The sequence below is a fragment of the Aristolochia californica genome, unplaced genomic scaffold, assembly GCF_029961685.1.
Source record: "Aristolochia californica isolate CCGP_79_NKW_82.1479 unplaced genomic scaffold, dmAriCali1.0.hap1 SCAF_15, whole genome shotgun sequence".
Taxonomy (NCBI): domain Eukaryota; kingdom Viridiplantae; phylum Streptophyta; class Magnoliopsida; order Piperales; family Aristolochiaceae; genus Aristolochia; species Aristolochia californica.
The window spans coordinates 24,374,378-24,396,979 of record NW_027181826.1 but is presented as its reverse complement, the minus strand read 5'-3'; the positions used below and the strand labels follow the sequence as shown (position 1 = coordinate 24,396,979).

Sequence of the window (22,602 nt, the reverse complement as noted above, 5' to 3'; positions counted from 1 at the left end):
TGGCCACATCCAAAATAGCTTCAATCCTCATGGATAATCATCCAGTCTTTTCACTTTAAAGCAGTCAAGGTTGATGTTAATTGAGACTTTTAAAAGGAAAACAATTGATGAGGATTTCAAACAAACATTTGTGTAGTTGATTCAAATGGAATGTTTGGACTTTGGAGTAGGATTAGTTTTTTTTTTTTTTTTTTTTTTTTTCTGCAAGCAAAAATCTCAGGGATTCAGCTAAAGCAAAACTACGTTAGCTTGAACCAAGATATACTTTACTTCCAGCATAAAATGGTCCACGCAAAGAACTCCCACAACTTTCCTTCTTTCTTTTATTATTCCTTGCCTCTCCGATGGTCCATTTTAACATCTTTCACTTTCATGCTCATGCCACAGATGGCGCATCTTGGAAAGTTCCAGTCTCCTTCATCCCGAACAAGGAATTTCTCGATCCTTATCAGACACGTAAACAAAGTTGGGATTTCGTAAAGCTAGCCGATGCCCGGAAGCTGCATCTTTTCCTGTTTTGCTGTAAGTTCTTTCTGTTAAGACAGGAAAAATACGTACTGAAAATGTTGCAGAGAGCATCTGGGTTACTGGCATGCATCAGAACTTGGTTTAAAGTGACTGATTTCCACTCACGAGATTCTTTAGCTGGTGTAGATGGATCTATAAATGTGAATTACTCCAGGCTCTCTTCTGGCATTATTACAACTCTTCGGCATTCAAGCAAAGCAGAACCAAGATGAGTGAGAACGCTGGTCATGGTTCTAGGTCTCACTACTCGGCTCTCCCAGTGGTAATTATGCCCCATGAAGAAGAATTCCTGTTTCTGTTTCTCTTCCATTTTCTTCGTTTTTAACAGAAGAAACATGTTTTTTTTCTCTTCCCAGGATGAATGGTCTAAACCACACGGTGGCGCACTCTACGTCTCCGCCAAGGCCTTCAGCATCGTATGGGGCAACGATCTACGTTACTGGAGAATGATTGATCTCCCCAAAGAAGAACAGCTCTTACAGTAAATTCATCTTCATCAATGAAAACCGATCCAGACTCGTGAAAATTAGTCAACTGAAGATTGGCATTAATTAGTTTTAATCTTCTTTTGCAGATTCAATACTGGGGCCGAGCTCCTTCAAGTGAACTGGCTCGAAGTCATCTGCAAACTCGACTGCTCGAAGATCAAGAACTACTTCGACGCGTCAGAATCAAAGACGTACGAGATCTTCTGGGTGATCAAGTTCAATGTGGACGCGTTTGGTTGGCAGAAAGCTCCAGTCAAATTCAAGGGAGTATCAAATGGACACCACTGGCATAGAGCCGGGAATCTCGACCATTACATGAAGGACAATCACTGGCACGAAATCTATGGTGGGGAGTTCACCGTCGAGCCTGGTAAGAACACCGAGGTTGATTTTGGTTTGTTCGAGACCGAGACTGATTGGTGGAAGGGCAGCATCGTCATTGCAGGAGTGAAAATAATGCCCAAGAACGTTCACACTGAGATTCCAGCCTAGAAATTTCGAGTTACTGACTGGTTTTGAGAGGAAATATGAGTCGAATATAGGAGAAGCAGAGTATAGCGAAGATTTGCTTGGAGAGTTGATGCTGGGATGTTAATTTTCTTGTGTTGTGAAAGAGTGGGTTTGTGGTCTCTTCAACCGTGAATAGGTGGTGGTGGAGCTTCTCCCGTTTCATGTATGTAATCTAAGGCTTTTTCGCCATTAATAAAGATCTTAACTTAGATATTCCCACACCACATAATTCGTAGTGTCTAATTTCAATAAATCGACAGTAGGGATAAACTAAACAGAAATATTATCACGAAATCGAAATATTATTTTCAGAATGCGAGTGCATCAACACTTAGGGGTGGTATTGAGCTGAGCCGAGTCCGAACCTGCCTATGTTCGTGCTGAGCTCGAGCTTTAATATTCATTTAAAACTTTTAAAAAATTACTTATCTCGAGTTCGAGCTCCATCATACATTTAAAACTTTTCAAAAAATACATGTCACATAAATTATATATAAAATTATACATACATTTTACACAAAATTGGGCATGGCCTCTACTTAAAATTGGGCATAAGGGTAACATCGAATCCAACTGAGTTTGAACCTTCCTATGTTCGAGCCGAGTTTGATTTAAGGATTTTTAACTTGAGCTCGAGCCACCCTAGCCTCGAGCCTAAAATTTTAATCGAGCTCGAGCTTATTAATTTTAACCGAGTTCGAGGTTAACCTACATTTAATACTCTACATAAAATATAAGTCAAATAAATTATATATAAAATTATGCATACATTTTCAAAAAACTAATGATAGGGGAGGTTCGGGATTGAATCTTGATAATGGATTAGAACCCACCAATATTAATCTTTTTTATCCCAAATGTTATCTAGCTTATTTTGTAATTTTTGTATATGGCCATAAATTTACTATGGCCTCCTTAGTGCCCCTGGTTGAAAATTTATATTCTAGGAAAAACTAGAAATGTTTTTCCTAGGATACATATTTCCAAAAAAAAACTTTAAATAAAATCCTATTACTATTAGTGACTTACTAGAAAATTACAAGAAATATTTTAAAATTTTCTTAGGAAAGTTAAATAGACCTCTTATTGCCTCTTCTAGGGAAATAAATAAAAATTAATAATCAATCTAATATATTACTATACTTATCGATAAATTTTTAATCAAATAAAATGTCAAACACAAAATTGCTATGAAAATTGCCTCATGCTAAAAGTATTATAGCATCAACTGTCAAATACTTATTCAAAATTTTTCTATACGGTTTTCTAGCCCATCTTGGCAAGAAAATCTTACTTAGAAAATTATATGATTTTTAATAAGAATTTCTAATTAGAAAAATATTTTCAAAAAACATGAGGCACTAATAGTCCCTATATTTCTACTAAAAATATTTTTCAACATTTATTGAAAAAACCACTAATAGTCTCTAGAAACGTATTTCTACAAAAAATGTCTTTTCAATTTCTTCAAGAGCCATAAGGAAGGGACAAAGAGTTTTTTTTTTTTACTTGTTTATGATCTCGCACGTGTGACTTTCACACATGTGAAATCGTCTTCAATGGGGAGGGAGGGGGGGAGTGTGACTTTCACAAGTGTTTCTACAAAATTGCCCCCCCCCCCCCCTCTCCCCCACTCCCGTTCCCGCTCCCGATCCCACGACTCACAAGCCCGTTAATGAGCCGGTTCATGAGCTCTCGAGCTGAACCTTGATTCGATCGAGCTCAACTCGTTAACTCAAACGAGTCGTAGTTGGATATCGAACTCGATTCGAGATCCAAGTATACCAAATCGAATTGAGCCGCTCGCGAGCCGGCTTGGTTCGAAGCCACCCCTAATCAACACTATTCACACTAAAGTTGTTTAACGATGCCCATGGCCCTCCCCCTCTCTACAAAAATATTTTGCAGAGATGGGAGAGGGAGGGAGAGGGGGTCTCCTCCCTTTTTTTCTTGCCAAGAGGAGGAAGTATCCTAAATTTTCCTATATGTGATCGACTAACCAGTCCGGATTTTTCTTTTTCTTAGGTCTTAGATGTTATTCACACAGAAAAAGGCTCGTGTCTAGTTGAACTTGGTTCAAGTATGTGATCCATTGTGGGTTTTATAACTAAAAAAAGTAAAGATTTGGGAGAAATAGAGAGGAGGGATAGAGGAGAGTTGAGAAGAACTAACATAAATAGAATTCATTAGGAGTCGTGCTAGACCACCTTCTGCATTTAATGATAGGTTTAGAATAATTACAAAAATACCCTTCACACTTAAACCACTTGACTTTTTATATCTCTCATTCTACACATCCTATTTATATGAAATTTGGACCATAGACATAACTAAACATGCAAAACAAGATAACATAAAAATTAGAAAATATTTGTTGAGGTGAAATGACCAAAATGTTCCTGAGTAGATTTTCTAACACATAAATTTACGCTTTCCAAGGGTATTAGTGAATATATCACTAAAATTGTTTTCCATATTGAATTGAACATATGGGATGACTACCTCCTTTCTCATAACAACATCACGAATAAAATGATAAACCACCTCAATGTATTTTGTCCCCTCATGAAATACCAAATTTCTAGTAATAAAGATTGTTGGTTAATTGTCGCAATACATAATCATGGGTTCATTCTGGAAAAAAAACCCTACTCATGTGTCACAAACTTTACCTACATCAATTCACTAATAGTATGTGTTGTTGCTATATACTCTACTTCGGTAATAAACCGAGCAACTATATTTTGTTTTTTACTCTTCAAGCTTATCAAGCTTCTATCCAGAAACACATAGTAACCACTAGTAGACTTCATATCGAGTTTGCAACCAATATAGTTTGCATTAGAAAAGGCTTCAGTTTTCAGGTGATCACTGGGTTTAAAATGAGACATTTTCTTGGCGTCCCTTTCAAATAGTTTAAGGTTCTATTTGGTTCTTCCAAATGAACCTTATATTGGAGTCCATAATCCAGTTCTCTACACTCACTGCACATGAAATATCTAGTCGAGTAACTATATCATATATAAGCTTACCAACCAATGTTTGATGCATGTCTTATCATTTAATTCTGCATTTTGATCCTCATGGAGATCACAACCAACTTCCATTGGGGTATCAACTGGTTTGGCTCATGACAACCCGTACTTTTGTAATATGTTTGTTACATACTTTCATTGTGTCAGTACAGGTCCTTCCTTACTTCTTGCCACTTCTTGCCCTCTTCTTAGCCTACAACCTCCTCTCTCATGCCAGGCCATGACTCATCTAAGGATCCTAAGGTAAATGACTTGTATCTTCCTATTGCTCTTTGGAAGGGTTTAAGGAAAGGTACTCGTTATCTATTGTCTTATTTCGTTTCTTTTAGTTTCTTGTCTCTCACGAGTAGAACCAATCATCTTCTTTGTTGTGAGATCCTAAAATATACAATGAATACGATAGAATATCAAGGAACAATTGATCGACTTGGCTAGTTAACTAATAGAGAACATATTTAAAGGAAATTTAGGAAAAAGTAAAGCTAACAGAGGAGATAAGAAAGATTTAAGAATGACAATACCAACTCCTTGAACTAAGGAAATAGACCCATCATCTAGATTAACATGTTTTATATTCAATGACTGACATATGAGCGGTAGCCTTTAAGTCAAGAACCCAAATAGACCATGAAATGAAGAACATACATACTAGAGCTTTCTAGAGTGGTAATAGGATCTAAAGTTTTAGCTACAAATGTTGTAAAGGAGGCAACTAAAAGCAGAGTCATATGCTGCACAATCTATTGTTGTTGCTAAAGTAATCGGGACATCTCATCTAGAGCCCCTAGTGTAACAAAATTTACAACCTCAGGAAGGGTTCTATAGTTGTCATGAATAGTAAAATTGGCTCGTGTTAGTTTGCCAAATTTAATCGAGCACCTATCCGAGAAGTGATTAGTTCTTCCACAATGAGTGCACTTCCTATTGAACCTGCCATCACCTCGGCCTCGATTAGATTTGTCTCTACCTATGCCTTTGCCACCATTAGTAAGATCTTTGAAAGATTCTATGGAACCCCAAATAGAACTAGAAGTATGAAGTGCACTAACTTCCAACATTTTAACACCTTTACCCCCTTTTGGTACAATTGTTGTCTCAGCTCGCATAATTCGGTTAAAAAGGATGGACAATGTAGGCCCTTCATCTAAAACAAGTACTTAGACCTTAAATCTCATCAAATTCCGAACCTAGGCCATCAAGAAATTTTGCAACAAGTATTTCTTAACTCTTGTTCATCTATAGTAAAAGGATGATACACATTATTTTCCTGCCAAATTCCCAAAAATGCATTATAGTACTCGATAATAGATCTATTACCCCCTCTAAAGCCTAAAGAAGTTGGTGTATAATTCATACACTCAAGATAAGTTACTCTCTTGTACATACAATGACTCCAAGGACACTCACATAGTTTTCTCAATTTCACAATTCTTTACTTGATTTTTCAATATAGAATAAATATTATTCATAATCCAAGTCATAACTTGATTGTCCTCTACTACCCAATCATCATTCTTAGGGTCTAGAGGATCATCTAGAATAAATTTAGTCTTCTTATTGTCTTTCAAGTACATTCTGATAGATTTGGCCCAATTGAGACAGTTTAGTCCAGTCAACCTTTCTGAAGTAATTACAATTGTGTCTTTCCCATTAGAACTAGTAACCGCTCCGGATAGGTGTACACTTCACCTGAATCAATCATACTCGCATTTTTATGGTTTCGATGAAGTTAAAGGTCAAGGGTCTTTTGATAATTCTACTATAGGGTATTATATTCTAAAGTTGTAATTAGATAGAGGTGAATTAGACATGTTTACCAATGTAAGTTTTATATTTGGTATAACTCTTTCATGGTTGTAAGTGAGATAATAGAATAAAGGAAATATGGTTTTTTATCAACCATAAAATTTTCCAACGTCCGTATCTCCCTCTCTTATTCTTTTCTCTCGCTTTGTTCCCTCTCTTATTATTTTTATATTGATTTAAAATAAAGATTTTTAGATTGCTACTCCACTCCAAAGATCTTTTGCCCTAGAATTAAAATATTTCAGTATAATCATCCAAACAACATCTACAACTTAGAGTCTCGAATACTCAAATATAGCACTAACCCAAACACCTTGGGACTTATGATCAACAACTCCTAGGTACAAGTATCTAGGCCACAATTAAGAAATTTTATGACTCTCAATTAGACTATACAGATTTTGCAACTTAAGTGTTCAAATTACACATATACCAGCAATTTTCAACAACACTAATGATATGAGTTTCAAAGATCAAAGCTTTTGAGGGCTTTAGAAAAGTTGGCTATATGGAAGGATTTTTAAATTCCAGATAGATGATATAATAATCAAGCCCAAAATGATTTAAGCATAAAGACAACTTCCACAATTCAGAAAGTAAGTATTGAAAACAGATCTTAAAAACAACAAAACATAAATACTTTAGCTTTCCATGGCAAACTTAGCCTTTAGCCCTTTGAGATAGCACTTGGGAGCACTTGGGAGCTTTGAAATTCATGTGAGCAAGTATATCTTGAAGTGTAAGTCGAATTTCACATATACAACACGTTTCTCAATGATCAAAAAATTAGCCATTAGAGTCGATTTTAGAATTTTTAAAAAAAATAAGTAAAAAATATATTCCAAAAAATTCATAAAATTAATTAATAAATCATATTTTTACTACTAAATATGTTGGTAAGTCACCTATAAAATTTGGAGAACTATGACCCTCTGAATCATTTTTTGACATTGTTATAATTCGAAAATCTGCATTGTGGGATCGACTTCAGTAATGGGGGGTGGAGTGGGAGGCATTGAATCCTTTAGCTCCAACAGTCAATTATGTAGTCGAATCCTTCTACTTTTAACCTTTGCAGACTAACATTTTCTGACAGCAGCCAAAAGAGAATAACTTTGGAGCAGATGGGTACACGCAGCTGCCGAAAGCTCTAAGCCTGCACCACCCCCCATTCCCTTATCCCTGAAACCAAAATCGCAGCAGAGAGCCTGCTCAGCTGATGGAAGATGCAAACTTTTGTTACCATGAGTTAAGTCTTTACAAAAGCTATAAATATATGCTCACTCCATGCCTTCCTCCATGACAAGTTTTGGTTCCCATCACATATCAGAAATCTTAAATAGTTTTCAGAGTTCAATCAGCTCAAATCAGGTAGAAGCAATGAGTGAGCTTCGGCAAGGCTCTGGTTCCCACTACTGTGCTCTCCCAGTGGTAAAAACTGTAGAATTCTTGCTTAAATTTTTTCTTCGGCTATCATCTGGGTTCACTAGTGAAAATATTTTACTGAATGAAGAAGCTCTTCTGGATTTTTTCATGTCATTAGGGAACTGTTTGTTTGCGTAGTTACATGTTAAAGATTATTTTGATAAAAGTGTCATTTTGTGAGTATTATAATTCATGCAGGAAGAATATTGCAGCATTAAGAAAGAAGGAATGGTGGACACCCTTTTTATCTCTGCAAGAGCCCTTAACATTGTATGGGGCAATGACAGGCGTTTCTGGCAGTGGACTCCCCTCCATGACCAACAAGGACCCACGTCTGTAATTAACCTCAGCTCCTTTCTCTCATTTCTGCCGGTAACTTAACATTGACAGTCATTTCATTTCATCTTTCTTCAGGCTCCAATTAGGTGCAGAGCTCCTGCAAGTGAACTGGGTTCAAGTCTCTGGGAAACTGGACTGTTTGAAGATTAATAACTTTTTTCATCTTTCACAGCCAAAGACGTATGAAATCTTCTGGGTAGTGAAGTTCAATGTGGATGCATTCGGTTGGCATAACGTGCCCATCAAATTCAAGGTGGCCTCAGACGGATCACAACTTGCACAGAGAAGAGAGAACTTGGAGCCTTACAGAAAGAAGAACAATAAGTGGCATGAGATCAGGGGTGGGGAGTTCAGTTTTGGGCATGGAAGTAAAGGGACTGTTTATTTTGGCATGTATGAAACTGAGAGTGACTGGTGGAAAGGCAGCATGGTGCTTGCAGGAGTAAAGATAAAACCCAAAGCCTAGGTTCACTGATTGATGAAGATGGCAAGGAGAAGCTTGTGCATTTTTGTTGTCAGTTTTTTTTTTTTTTTTTTTTTATGGTTTTGCAGTCAAGAGACCTCATAAGCTAGTTTTTAAATAAGCAGTTATTTCAAGAACTGCCATGACAGAAAATAAAACATCTCCCATGTAATCTGCTCCTTATTTTGTCTATGTTAATTTGAGATAAATCGTGAAGGCTTGTTGTGTGTTCACAAAACGCACCTAAGAATCAGTCTTAATTCAAGAATGAATCCAGTGATTCGAATCTGGCGTAGTCACACCCGTCTCCTTTGGGCCTTCAAAGACTTTGGCTGAGATGAACTATCTTAGATGAGTTTGACTTAGATTTGGGAAAAGAATCAAGTTTGGGAAAATACGTGCAAGCTACGCAGATATTACCTGAAGAATTTCAAGCTCTTTCTCCTTCGTCCTTGAAGAATCTGGCATTATTCTTGAAGGAATTCAACAGTTCTTCATCCCCCGGAACTCTGAATCCATGATCCAAGGGTTGACGGATTTTGACAGCTGAATATAGAATTTTGGATTCGACATTAAGGGAATTTTTAGATGCTTATTGGGGTGTAGTGATATTCAGATTAAGATTGAACTCTTATCTCCCTAACCCCTGATTTAGTAAGACTCCAATGAAGATCACTTTTCTCTCTTTTTCCCGAAATGACTTTAGAAAAAAATGTTTTTTGTTGGGGAGGTGAGAGTGATGTGAAGAAGCAAGCTGAAGCTTACTTGAATATTCTTGACAAGTCAAAACCTGTTAAAAATAAGAAAAATAGAAAATAAGCCAAAGCATAAATTATTTAAGATACTTATTTTCCTATTTTTTGCATTTTAAATTAATTATTTCAAATATTTTGACCCTTGGAAAGTTTACACCAATGCCATCACTATGTGGGTCTATGGGCCTTCTCCTTGATATGTGAGCGTTGAGCCCATCTTTCACATCTCTTGGATGTGTGGGCCTTCCTTGGTCGTGTGGGTTTGGGCCCATCTTCCAACACTCCCCCTCAATTTGGGCGTGAGAGAACATCATGAACGTCCAGCTTGCTACAAATGGTGAATAGGATCTTCCCATATAAAATGGCAGTCCACCGTATCTTCCAACAGGGAGAATAAGGGTTGTGGAAGATATCCAAACCTTCCCTCTTAACCTTTATTTATATATGTTAATAGTATATTACAATAATGCCACTTAGGTTTGTCTATAACTTTCAACACTCCCCCTCAATCTGGTGGTGAAAAAATATCGTATAACCTCAACTTGGTACATGTAGTGGAGAGAATTTTGGAGTTTACTGACTTTGAGAACATATCAATGAGTTGCCTATAAGTTGAGACATGTTTAAGGCTTATGATTCCTGCTTGCAACTTTTCTTTCACAAAGTGACAGTCCACCTTGAAATGATTCACGCTCATGAAACACTGGGTTGGAGGCAATGTGGATCGCTACTTGATTATCACAATAAAGTTCCATAGGGTCTTCTTTGGGGGATCCAAATTCAGCTAGAAGATATTTAATCCATTGAAGCTCACTTATCACATGTGTCATGGCTCTGTATTTTTCTTCTGAACAAGACCTTGCAACCACATTTTGTTTTTTACTCCTCCATGTAACAAGGTTACCTCCAACTAGAGTGCAATATCCTGAAGTAGATTTTCTATCCTCTAGTGATTCAGCCCAATCCACATCGACAAAGCTTTCAATATTGTTAGACCGTATAAGGATTTTGTAAGGTGGCACACCAACTCTCCCTCAATCACATATCATGTAGGTTGTTGTATATAAATTTCCTCCTTAATGTTGCCATTGAGGAATGCATTTTTTACATCTAGCTAAAAGATAGGTCATAAAGAATTAACAGTCAAAGATAACAAGAGACGCATTGAGTTCAGCTTGGCAACAAGAGAAAAGGTTTTCTCATAATCAATCTCATAATATTAGATATATCCTTTAGCCACAAGTCAGGCTTTAAGGTGATCCATCGTGCCATCAAGATTTTTTTTGACAGCCATTTACAGCCTACTGGCTTTTTACCAGATGGTAAGGAAACAAGGCACAATGTGTGATTCTCGTAAAGAGCTGCTATTTCTTCGTCCATGACTATTTTTCATCCTGGATTCTGAAAGGCCTCTAGAGAAGATTGATAAATAATAACAGAAGAAATGGAGGCAAGAAATTGACAAAATAGTGATAACCGATGGCTGGATAAAAATGAGCAATGGGGTGAGAGGTAAAGGGTCTGGTGTAGGCCGTAGGTTCTTTCTAAGAGTAATAGGTAGGGTATCAAATAAAAGACCAAAAATAAGGGGCAAGGAAGGAAAACTTACCACAGAGGAATTTGGAGACTCCATAGGTGTAGTGTCAATCATTGCTTCAGGGGACAGGGCAGGTACACCACTATGGCCAAGAAGTGTGAGGTCATCAATTGTCACAATAGATTTAGACTGCAAAAAAACTAGGTGGACGCCAGTGGATGGATAAAAAGGTTGATCCTAAAAAATGTGACATTGCTAGAAACAAACAATTTCCAAAAAGATGGATTGTAACAAACATATCCTTTTTTAGTACGAGAGTATCCCAAAAAGATACATTTAAGTGCCCTGGGATCCAATTTAGTAATATGTGTGGAAGGATTATGAACAAAAGAGGTACACCTAAAAACTCTCAAAGGAAGAGAAAATAGCTTATCACTAGGAAAAAGACAAGAATATGATGTCTATTGACTAAGCACTGAAGAAGGTAACTTGTTAATAAGATAACATGCGGTGAGAAGAGCATAGGGCCAGTAGAAATGAGGCACATGCATATGATACAGTAGAGTACGGGCAACCTCAAGAAGGTGTCTATTTTTTCTTTTAGCCAGACCATTTTCTTGTGGTGTGTAGACAAAAGAGGTTTGGTGAATGATGTTATTGTCCTGTCAAAAAAATTTGAAGTTTGAAGACAAATTGTCTTGGCATTATCAGACCAAATAGTTTTTAAGGTAGTGTTGAACTGGGTAGACACCATGGCACAAAAAGACTTAAAGAGAGGTAAAACTTTTAATCTCTCTTTTAATAGGAGCAACCATGTAACTCAGGAGAAGTCATCCACAAATGTAACGAAGTACTCAGACCGGGGAACATTGGAGATGTTCGTAGGGCCCCATATATCAATCTGAACTAAAAAAAATGGGGCAACACTCTTGGTTTCACAGTGTGGAGAATAGGTATGATGGTGTTTACTCACTGGACAGTCTTCACAGTTGAGACTAGAAATGGACTATAATGTAGGAATAATCTATTTGAGTGATTGTTGAAGAGAAGATATGGAAGTCTCTTACATGATTCTCATAGTAAGAAGTCTCACAAAGCCAAAATTAATATCGTGGAGTCTTACAAGAGTCTCACAAAATGTGGTCTCACTGAAGAGTCTTAGTTTAAAAGTGTTTTAGTTATGTAAGTTTTCTATTTATGTTGAGTTGTTTAGTTATGTTAGGACTTATCTTTAAGTGTTAAACTTTGGGTGTAATTGGGACAAGGGTACTTTAATTGTAATTGAACTCTATTACTTTCTTCTATTATAAATAGGGGCACATGTACTCATATTACATAAAGTTAATGAAGTTTTCCTATTTTCCATAAATTCAACATGATATCAAAGCATGTACTCATTTGTGGGTCTTCACCCAAATTATCCACATGTAGAGCCACAAAAGAGGGCCTACAAGGACAATGTTAAGGAATAGTCTCAAATGGATTAGTGTGTACAAAGATCTTGAGTATATTAATTGGGAAAGAGGCTTCCTAAGTTAGCTAGTTATTTTGGGATGGGCCTTGGACCCAACCTCACATGGTATCAAAGCAAGTTATGTGAATTGACTTGGTCAACCCACAGAGAATGCAATCATTTTCTTATCTATCATCTCTAGCAGTTTAGGTTCATATTTTATCTTTTTTCTCTCATATTAGTCCCAATACCAATTTTTTTCTTGTCTTTTGCACCTCCATATTGGATTTTTCATTGTGTAAATTATATATTTATGAAAAATATCTGAGTCTACTTTCGAAATCAACAATAGTTTTGGCTATTGGAGTTTTCTACAAAGAGAAATTGATATTTGAAGTAGAAAAGGTTAGATTGTAAGAGAGGTTCGAGCAGCAGCAAAAAGATTCAATTTTCAAGCCGTCTTATGCCATCAAGAACGATAGTTTACAGGAAGAATTATGTTTCCGAAGAAATATCTATAAGTCTAATTTCTTATTTATTCAACTAATTCTCAATACGATTTTTTTATAAGGTGATATTCACATTGGAGTTAGTAAGGGTCAAGCTACAAAACGAAGAGAATCAAGAGGTCATTAAATATTCAAGAACGAATATTTTTTATGTTAAAATAGATATCAAATTAAAAATATTTGAGTCTGATTTCTTTAGAAATAAACCTTTTGTGATTATGAGCTATAGTTTTGAAGATATTGATATAAGAAGTATCAAAGGTCAATTCTACCAAAAATCTCCCATTTGTTCCTATTTTCTCTCCTATTATCTCTCCAAGCATATACGTTATTTGAGTTTGCCTTTCTCCTAAAATCCAAGTTTTTAGCTAATTTTGTCTTTTAATCAGATATTTTTTGCCCAACTTAATCACTCCATGATGTGTTCATTCAAGATATGCAATATCTTGCAACAAAATTGTTTTTAAGTTGGGTTTTTGTTACTTGGTTGTATATCTTCCGCATAGTTAACTCAAAAAAATTGTGATCACCCCAAAAAAAAGTTATATTTGGTCAAGTTTATTAAGTTCTATCATTATAGTCTCTCTTAAAATTCCAAAAAAAAAGGTCACTTTGGAAGTATGAGTATTACATAGTCGCTTCCTTCCGGTTAATGTTGTTTACCACAAATATTTTTTTAAGTTTATCATCTTGTGTTTTTATCACTTCAGAGTTATGCCTAGAGCCACTACCTAGAAAGTATAGGAGTATTTGTAGCATCAAGCTTGAGTCAAGTCTTTTATTCTTTACCCAATAGATGATTTGTGTTTGAACTACCCTTAAAAAGTGAGTAGTCTCTTTTTTAAGCCCTAAAGTTGGGCTAATTTTTCGCCTTTAAAATTATGCGGAGTGTGTTTCAAACTATGAGCATTCTGATTGGTGTATAGAGTTTTGTCATATGGCTAGGAGTGATTTTCTTCACTCATATTGTGCTTTGTCCAAGCTGGGTTTCTATATTTTTTTTATCCATAGCTTGAGGGGGAGAAGTAGAAGAAGAAGTACAAGAAAGAGGTATTTTGTTCCACATGTTGTGGTAATTTTTATGTGACCAAAATATTCAAGAAAAAGGGAGCACAAAAGATGCAATTTTTACATCTATGAAGATTTTTTTGCTGCAAATAAAATTGAAGACCAAGAATTTTTTTCATTGCAAGCTAAAGCATAAAGTCTAGTTTGAGGGAGAGAGTTGAAGATAATATATGGTAGGCTCTTACATGACTCTCAAAGTAAGAGGTCTCACAGAGCCAGAATTAATATGGTGGAATTTTACAAGAGTCTCATAGAAAAATATCAGTTTAAACGTGTTTTAGTTATGTTAGTCTTCTATTTATGTTGAGTTGTTTAATTATGTTAGGACTTATCTCTAAGTGTTAGACTTTGGGTGTAATTGGGACAAAGGTACTTTAATTGTAATTTGACTTTTTACTTTCTTCTATTATAAATAGGGGCTCGTGTACTCAAATTACATCAAGTTAATAAAGTTTTCCACTTTTCCAAACATTCAATAGTGACTGAAGAGAAGGATGTCCTAACTTATTGTGCCACTGAAGAGTCGTATGTTGAGCACTAATGGTGGCCATTAGTGTTGGTGAATTGTTGGAAGATAGGCCCAAAACCACATGTCCAAGTGTGTGGAAGATGGGCTTAAGCCCACAGACCAAGGAGAAGGCCCACATACCCTACAGTGGTAGCATGATGGTAAATAAAGAGTCATCTCATAAAGATGGCACTGACATAAATAGTTTATGATTTATGTCTCTTATTCACTCTTACTAGGGTGAAAGGTATTCTTGAAATATTAATATTATATATATACAACTTAAGGGGGATGGTTTGGATAAGTCCATTACCCTAATCACCTCCTCTTTTCTCTAAATTCGCCACTCTTCCTCTTCTCCTCCTAAAACGGTCTCTCATCAACTCTTCATCTTCTTCTCACTCTTTAATCCTCTTCTATTATGATTATACATCATGGAATCCTAAGTTTCAACATGGTATCAGAGTGGGCAATGATCTGAGATGTAAAAGGAGAAAAAGATGGAGAAAAAATGGAGAAGAAAGGGAGGAAGAAAAAGAAAAAGAAAAAGAAAAAGAAAAAAACAAAGAGGAGTTTCTCGTTTTTCCTTAAGTCTTATTTCACAAATTTCTATATTTCATTGGATGTTTCACTCTCTTTTTCATATTTTTCATTTAGAAAATTATATAACTTTTTTTAGTCTAGTTTCCAACTCAAAAAACATTGTTGAAATCATATTTTTGTAGAAAGAGAAATCGACATATGAAGTAGCAAAGGTAAAGCAGCAGAAAAGTTTTGTGCAACGGTAGAAAGCTTCAAATTTTGAGCCATTTTATGCCATCAAAAGTTAGAATTTATATGGAGAAATATATATCAAAAGAAATACATAGTCTATTTTCTTACATATTAAACAAAATCTCATTCTGAGTTTTTTAGATGGAGATATCAATCTCGGAAGAGTCAATGGTTATGTTGGTCAAAGAAGAAAGAGCACTTAGTTCAGGCAGATTACAGAGTTAGAAATCTATCAGATTATTGATCTCAAAAGAGATATATTATATGAAGAGAAGTTATACTTTTTTAAAGGTATTTAATTCTAGTTTCATATGGAGAAAATTTTATGTCAATCTGATCTATATTTAAGGAGATATTCGTATTGCAAGAGTCAAAGGTCAAGTTGGTATACTATTGCATAAGATCCGGATTTAAGCTAAATTTTTTGCTTAACTTTTTGAGTTGTTGTTATTGATCAACAATATCAGGAAAATATCTCATGATCTAACCTTGGAAAATTTTTATTTTTTAACTGACAATATCTGGAAAGAATCTTTAGAAAATCATATTATTTTCAAAAACTTTTCTTAATTTATTTTTCAAAGATTGCCTTGCCTAAAAATTTCAAGAAAAAAAGTAAGGAAAGGTGTTTTCTTTGATTGCTAAGTTGGAACCAATTGAAGGAGGAAACTACTTTATTTAAAAGATTTTTCAAGAGATGAATTTTGTGAGATTGTGTTGGTATTTTGAATGATTACAAAGAATTTGATTTGGTATCCTTGCCTAAAAAATTAAGGCAAAAAAGATTGAAATATTTGGCTTGGTTTGAGTTACTTGGTTTACAATATTTAAGCTAGTGAAGTCGTTAATACTAGCCTTCTTTTACTTGATCATACAAGAGGTTGATTAACACTTGAGCTTGCAAAATATTTGTTGACTTCAAGCTGGGATCATTGACCTTATCTTCTAGCTTGAGGGGGAAAATAGAAGAAATATGAAGGATGAGCACATTGGAGATTTTTTTATTTATTGATTATCAAACATCACTTAGTTCAACTTATTATTCGCATTCTATTATTTGGCTCCAATAATTCCTCCTTCCCCAAGAATTGAAATTCTTACGAACAACTTCTAGAATTGTAGTCTCACCATTTTTGTTTGTACCACAAATAGCACGAGAAAATTCAGTTGCTTCCTCGGAATGAACAAAACTTTTTGAAGAGCATATATGAAAAAGTCTTACATAACTCTCACAACAACAAGTTACAAAAATCATTAATTAATATGGTATAGTCTTACAGGTGTCTCATTGGATGAGGTTTCACAAAAGAGTTTCAATTAAAGGTATTTTAGTTATATTAGTCTTTTATTTATGTTCAATTATTCTAGGACTTATCTGTTAGTATTTAATTTTGGGTGTACCTAGGATAAGGGTAATTTAATTGTAATTGGATTTTACTTGTTTACTCTATTAAAAATAGAGGTTCATTGTACTCAAATTACATCAAGTTAGTGAAGTATTTCTCTTCTACAAAAAATCAACATAGTATTAGAGTGGGTTTTGAATGTTTATTAGGTCAACTCACAGAAATAATGTGATCATTTTGATCTATCATCTCTAGTAGTTTAGGTTTATATTCTATTTTTTTCTTCCTTCTAATACCCATTGTTTTCTTGGCATTCGCACCTCCATACTGAACTTTTCATATTCAAATATATATATTTACCGAAAGACATTCTAGTCTACTTTCTAACGCAAAAGTAATTTGGTAAATCAATTTTTTCTACAAAGAAAAATCAATATTTGAATAAGCAAAAGGTTGGACTTCAAGAGAGGTTCAAGCAGCAGTAGAAAGTTTCAACTTTCGAACTATTTTATACCATCAAGAATGAGACTTTATATTTAGAATTATACATTAAAAGAAAATTTTGTAAGTCTATTTTCTTACTTATCTAACCAATTCTTAATTTGAGTTATGTGGAGGCAGATATCAATCTTGTCAGAGTGGTTCCGTCCACTCTTGTTAGAGTTTGTGTTCTGAGTTAGATACTTAGCTTTCCGCACCTTAAACGACTAGTCTTTTCGGGTTGTATTGGCTAGGTATCTGACTCAGAACTTCGTAGTTAAGCGAGCCTGGGCGAGAGTAATTCTAGGATGGGTGACCTCCTGGGAAGTACTTTTGCCTAGGACTTTGACATGGTATCAGAGCTAGGCACGCCGCGGCCCGCGTTCGTATCCCGTGAGAAGCGGCTCCAGAATGGGCGGGGTGGGTGTCAGAGTGGTTCCGTCCACTCTTGTTAGAGTTTGTGTTCTGAGTTAGATACTTAGCTTTCCGCACCTTAAACGACTAGTCTTTTCGGGTTGTATTGGCTAGGTATCTGACTCAGAACTCCGAAGTTAAGTGAACTTGGGCAAGAGTAATTATAGGATGGGTGACCTCCTGGGAAGGACTCTTGCCTAGGACTTTGACAAATCTCAGAAGAGTCAATGGTCATGCTGACAAAAAAAAAAAGTACTCAATTTGGCAAGATTAAAGAGTTCGAAATATATCAGATTTTTTATCTAAAAAAATGTATATTTTATGAAAAAAAATTATAATTGGTCAAATTTATTAAGTTACCACGAGTGTTTTTTTTTTTAAAATCACTTTAGAAATACGAGTGTTTCATAGTCGGCTCCCATTGAAGCATACAAAACTAAATGCAATTTATTACTTTGGTTTACATCAAATCAAACCAACTAAAGCCAAGTAGAATTCAAACATCTTAGAAAGAACTATTTACGATTAATAAGCTCAATGAAATCGGATAAAAAGCTCACATGCCACATGATTTACCCACACCAAAAATACTCTTGAGTAGGGGTGGCTTCGAACTGAGTCGGCTCGCGAGTGGCTCAAGTTCGGCTCAGTTCGATTCGTTATCTCTCGATCTCGAGCTCCGAAATTGGCTCGTTTAAATTAACGAGTTGAGCTCGACTGAAGCTAGGTTCGGTTCGTCGGCTCGCGAGCCGGCTCGAGGTGAGTCGGGAGCGAGAGTGGGGGGGGGGAATTTTTTTCCTCCTCTCGTCACCGTCGAGCCCCTCCCATTAGCTATTGTCGCCACCTCTATCGTCGTCAACAGCTACTCGTCGGCCACCTTTGTGGCCGTCATTTCGATTTCTTCCATTCCTCGTGGTCGACTCTGTTTCCGTCGTTGCCGCTTCCGTCGTCGTCGCCACCGCCGTCGCAGCCATCATCCCCGACGACAGGTCCTCCCCGGCGTCGTAACCCCCTTCCCTCAACGTTGTCTTGGCAAAAAACCAGAACCAGTAAGTTCAGGGGAGAAATAATTTCCCCCCTCCCCCGCTCAAAGATGATTTCGTATGTGCGAGATCATAAAGTAAAAAAAAAAAAAAAAACTTTTTCATTAAACTCTCCTTCCTCATAGCTCTTGAACAAATTAAAAATATATTTTATATAAATAAGTTTCAATGAACTATTAGTATCTCATGTTTTTTGTAAACATTTTTCTAATTTAAAATTCTTATTAAAAAATCATATAATTTTCTAAGTAAGATTTTACTACCAAGATGGGGTAAAAAACTGTATAGAAATTTTTTGAATAAGTATTTAACATTTGATGTTGTAATACTTTTAGCATGAAGCAATTTTCATTGCAATTTTTTGTTTGACATTTTATTTGATTAAAAATGTATCGATAAGTATAATAATATATTAGATTAATTATTAATTTTTATTTATTTCCCTAGAAGAGGCAATAAGAGGTCCATTTATCTTTCCTAAGAAAAATTTAAAATATTTCTTGTAATTTTCTAACAAGTCACTAATAGTAATAGGATTTTATTTAAATGATTTATAGTTTTTACTTGGGTGATTGTAAATTGATATTGATATTTTATTTTGTTTTGTTGTGTTTGATTATTGTATGGAGTTTATTTATAATGTTATGCAGTGTATATGGAGTGTTTAGACTATTTTATGGAGTGTATAAACAATTTCATTGAGTGTTTATGGAATGTAAAGACAATTTTATGGAGTGTTTATGCAGGTATTATGTATATAGATTATGCCCAATTTTAAGTAGAGGTCATGCCGAATTTTATTTAGGTATTATATACATAGATTATGCTCAATTTTAAGTAGAGGTTATGTCTAATTTTATACATATATTATATATATAAGTTATACCCAATTTTATATAGAAGTCATATCCAATTTTATGTAAAATATATAATTTATTTTATATATTTTTTAAAAAAAAAAATTTAAATGTAAATTAAAGTTTGAGCTCGGCTCAAAGCTCACTCAAAATTTTTGGACTCGATCTCAAATAACAGGCTCGAGACTAGGTTCATAATATTTAAATAAAACTGGGCTCGAAGATAGGCAGGTTGAGCTGGGTTTGGCTTAGCTGATACCACACAACTTGCGATTACAGAACCGTGTCCACAAAGATTTGGCAGGAAACAAGTACGAGAACAGATAAAAAAAAACCACAAAGAAAGCCATCTTGGCGGTAGTTTCAACGACTCCAAGCACAGCTCATTTGCAGGCAGCCGCCCCGTCGATTCTGCCCCAATTTTCGGATAGCTTTTATTAGACAAAGACAGCTGAAGCTTCCCCAGGTGCAGCAAACGACAGCTTCTCTGCTTCACATTTTGTCCGGCCAAACACCCTTAATAACTCGTCTACCTGAATGCAAAGGAAGCTTCTTGTCCCAAACAGAAAAGAACGATGTGGACATCTGGGGAAATCTGAGAGAAACGTTGGGAGAAAAGGTAAAAAGACGTCTCATCGGCAGAGAAGTCCAGCTTCTCTCTTCTTCATGTTATTTACCTGTCGCCAAGGAGAGACACTCAATGATGCCCCGAGGAGACAAAGATTAAGGGAATCTCCAATTGGGTTTAACAGTTTTTCCCTTCAAACTTAATGAGCTTTGATATTTGAACTTGATTTTACTTTAAAATGCAACATTTAAGTAGCTTTGTTTAATTGCTTTCGCAATCTCATATTTGAGATATTGCAAAAACGTAATCCAATATAGATAATCGCTAAACAATTATTTAGCGATTAAGACTGAAACCCATGATTCGGAGCTCCCCAGATATAGGCAACAGCCATGGCTCATTGAGCAGCTCAATCCTAAGCATTCTCTCCTTCCTCGATACTCAGAGCTTGCGTGAACGACAACAACTTCATGACCGATGTCGTCTATATCTGAAAACTGAACACGTCTCTTCTTCTACAACGCTTTTCCGTGGCTGGTCCAATAAAACCTGAAATCTGTAGCTCTTTACTATTAATTTCTCTGCCGCCTAGGCACAGGCAAATACTCATTAATAAATTTTTAGCTTCCGGCGACGCGCTCAAGATTCGTTGGCGGCTTCTAGAAGAGTCCTGCACCGGCCATGGAGATTGGAGACCGACGATTTTCTTGAGATTTCAGAACATTTTCCAAAAAACTCTGCTTTTCAAATTTTCAATTGGCAAAACGCGTCGCACTTAAACGTGTCTCCTTCTGAGAAGACTCGACCGGCACCTTCACAACGTGCTGATCCCCACGCGGTTTGATTTTCCTGGCCATCTTTGTACATATACAGTGTTGCCCAAGGGGTTCTATTATTTGTGTGACATAATCGCTTACACCTAATCTTCAACCTCTCCCACGATCTTCTTTGTCTCCACCCACTGCCTGCTCTTGCCTTGACAATCTTTAAATTAGATTTCTTCTCCTTGTTCCTTCGACCGTAAAGAGTTTTCAGACTTCAAACATGAGTTACGATCAGCACCAAGCTCCAGGTATCATTTCTTCTCTTCGATCCCTTACTATTTTACCTGATTGGGATCTTTACGTTTTTTGTGTTGGATGGGTTGTTGAGATATCTCGATTGTTAATCTGTTTTCTGGGTTTTGATGTGTTTGGCAGTGTACCCACCTCCCACAACGGCATATCCTCCACCAGCACAGGGGTATCCTCCTCAATCCTACCCGGCTGAGGGGTATCCGCAGTACGTTGCTCCGCCGCCGGCCGGCTACCCGATGAAAGAGGGGACTGCTTATCCTCAGCAACCAGTTGAAACCAGGGACAGAGGCGATGGCTTCTGGAAGGGATGGTGAGTACTTCTCAGTTCTCCTCTAAGTTATACCGATGCTTATTTGTTGCTCAATTGTTGTCCTGAATCTTTTTCCCTATTTTTCAGCTGTGCTGCTCTGTGTTGCTGCTGCGTCTTGGACGCGTGTTTCTGAGGAATTTGGAGGGACTTTTATAGCTTTCGCTAGTTCATATTTGTGTCTTGTTATGTATCAATGATTGATGAAGGGGAAGAGACCATGTAATAATCTCTCCTGATATTCTGTGGGTGACGATCATGTATTCATTTTATTATATTGTTCAAGATTAGTACATGGTGGGTTTGTTCATTCATTTATTTAAGAGTTGCAGATGAATCTTCTACAGAAACAATACCCAGTTTGAGATGATGGGAATGAACTTTTGCGAGGGTCGCTTTAATTGCTGTTCTGTGATGTAAACGATGAGTTTAGACTTAGAATGCAACGAAAGCTAGGAGTTCTGCCTAGAAATGTGATAAAACCAGGATGAAAGGATAAGAATTCAATAAATGATAATTGAATGACGGTTGAACTTCCTTGAGACAAAACCTGTTTTTCTCTGTGTAAATCGTTTCAGAATCAAAGCATCAGCTTTGTTCTAAAACGACGGCTTGCAGACACTACCAACCAAGTCCCAAATTTAAATTTTTAAAATAAAATAATAATTTTTGGGAGATTTTTTATTATATGATATAATAATTTTAATATAAATTTTAAAAAATATAATATTTAATGAATGAAGACAAACTCAGGATGAATCAAAAATTCCAAAACACAGCGGAACAAACTTGGGAGGATGAAGACCGAGTTGGAGTCAAAGTTGCGGAAACCCATGAAGGTGGCTGGGCATTTCTTCAAATCAGACACCGTGAAGCACTTTTTGGAATTTACTTCTGCTGCCTCACGAGCAGCCCCCAGGTCCTGTTTCATTGCCCTTTGTTCCCAAGTGCCTTCAAAGATAATTGCAAACAAAATATGTTTTTGTCTCTATAATTCTTACCTTCGAGGCAGAGATCTTTGATCTAGCCCTTGTTGTGCAAGAGCTACTTGACTACCTCAAGAAGAAGTTACAAAGAGTACTAGTCAAGATGAATAAGCCTTCGATAACTATCCCTGATTCTCTGGTACTGGTTACCTACGAGGTTCATAACAGAGCAAAAATTAACTGTTAAATACGTTTAAGATTTGTGGAGAATACGTGCAACAGGATACCATTTACGTTGGACTACCACTAGCAGTTAACCAGCCTCGTAAGAACCTTTGGGCCTCTATTCTGGAGACATTTGATAGGCCACACACCTCCTCTCAGAAA

At 36.1% G+C, this 22,602-nt stretch overlaps 3 protein-coding genes across 3 annotated transcripts; all 3 read left to right on the top strand.

The window, feature by feature from the left end:
• The first annotated feature begins 711 nt into the window (after window positions 1–711).
• Window positions 712–1,737, top strand: LOC137952350 (uncharacterized protein PHLOEM PROTEIN 2-LIKE A4-like). The gene is made up of 3 exons (XM_068799490.1): window positions 712–790; window positions 885–1,009; window positions 1,103–1,737. Exons 1-3 carry the CDS (start codon window positions 737–739, stop codon window positions 1,506–1,508), a joined length of 585 nt encoding a protein of 194 aa, XP_068655591.1. The 5' UTR covers window positions 712–736; the 3' UTR covers window positions 1,509–1,737.
• A 6,010-nt stretch (window positions 1,738–7,747) lies between these two features.
• LOC137951287 (uncharacterized protein PHLOEM PROTEIN 2-LIKE A4-like) lies at window positions 7,748–8,618 on the top strand. The gene is made up of 3 exons (XM_068797874.1): window positions 7,748–7,798; window positions 7,991–8,124; window positions 8,207–8,618. Exons 1-3 carry the CDS (start codon window positions 7,748–7,750, stop codon window positions 8,595–8,597), a joined length of 576 nt encoding a protein of 191 aa, XP_068653975.1. The 3' UTR covers window positions 8,598–8,618.
• An 11,939-nt stretch (window positions 8,619–20,557) lies between these two features.
• On the top strand, window positions 20,558–21,607 carry LOC137952298 (protein CYSTEINE-RICH TRANSMEMBRANE MODULE 9-like). The gene is made up of 3 exons (XM_068799425.1): window positions 20,558–20,978; window positions 21,106–21,292; window positions 21,380–21,607. The coding sequence occupies exons 1-3, from the start codon at window positions 20,951–20,953 to the stop codon at window positions 21,423–21,425; spliced, it is 261 nt and encodes an 86-aa protein (XP_068655526.1). The 5' UTR covers window positions 20,558–20,950; the 3' UTR covers window positions 21,426–21,607.
• The last annotated feature ends 995 nt before the right edge of the window (window positions 21,608–22,602 follow it).

Excerpts from the sequence above, each read along its gene's own strand:
- LOC137951287 (XM_068797874.1), top strand. The coding sequence starts at position 7,748 with ATGAGTGAGCTTCGGCAAGGCTCTGGTTCCCACTACTGTGCTCTCCCA. Across the intron at positions 7,799-7,990 it reads ACTACTGTGCTCTCCCAGTG|GAAGAATATTGCAGCATTAA; the intron begins GTAAAAACTGTA and ends TAATTCATGCAG. Across the intron at positions 8,125-8,206 it reads CATGACCAACAAGGACCCAC|GCTCCAATTAGGTGCAGAGC; the intron begins GTCTGTAATTAA and ends ATCTTTCTTCAG.
- LOC137952350 (XM_068799490.1), top strand. The coding sequence starts at position 737 with ATGAGTGAGAACGCTGGTCATGGTTCTAGGTCTCACTACTCGGCTCTC. Across the intron at positions 791-884 it reads ACTACTCGGCTCTCCCAGTG|GATGAATGGTCTAAACCACA; the intron begins GTAATTATGCCC and ends TTCTCTTCCCAG. Across the intron at positions 1,010-1,102 it reads AAAGAAGAACAGCTCTTACA|ATTCAATACTGGGGCCGAGC; the intron begins GTAAATTCATCT and ends CTTCTTTTGCAG.
- LOC137952298 (XM_068799425.1), top strand. The coding sequence starts at position 20,951 with ATGAGTTACGATCAGCACCAAGCTCCAG. Across the intron at positions 20,979-21,105 it reads CGATCAGCACCAAGCTCCAG|TGTACCCACCTCCCACAACG; the intron begins GTATCATTTCTT and ends TGTGTTTGGCAG. Across the intron at positions 21,293-21,379 it reads GATGGCTTCTGGAAGGGATG|CTGTGCTGCTCTGTGTTGCT; the intron begins GTGAGTACTTCT and ends CCTATTTTTCAG.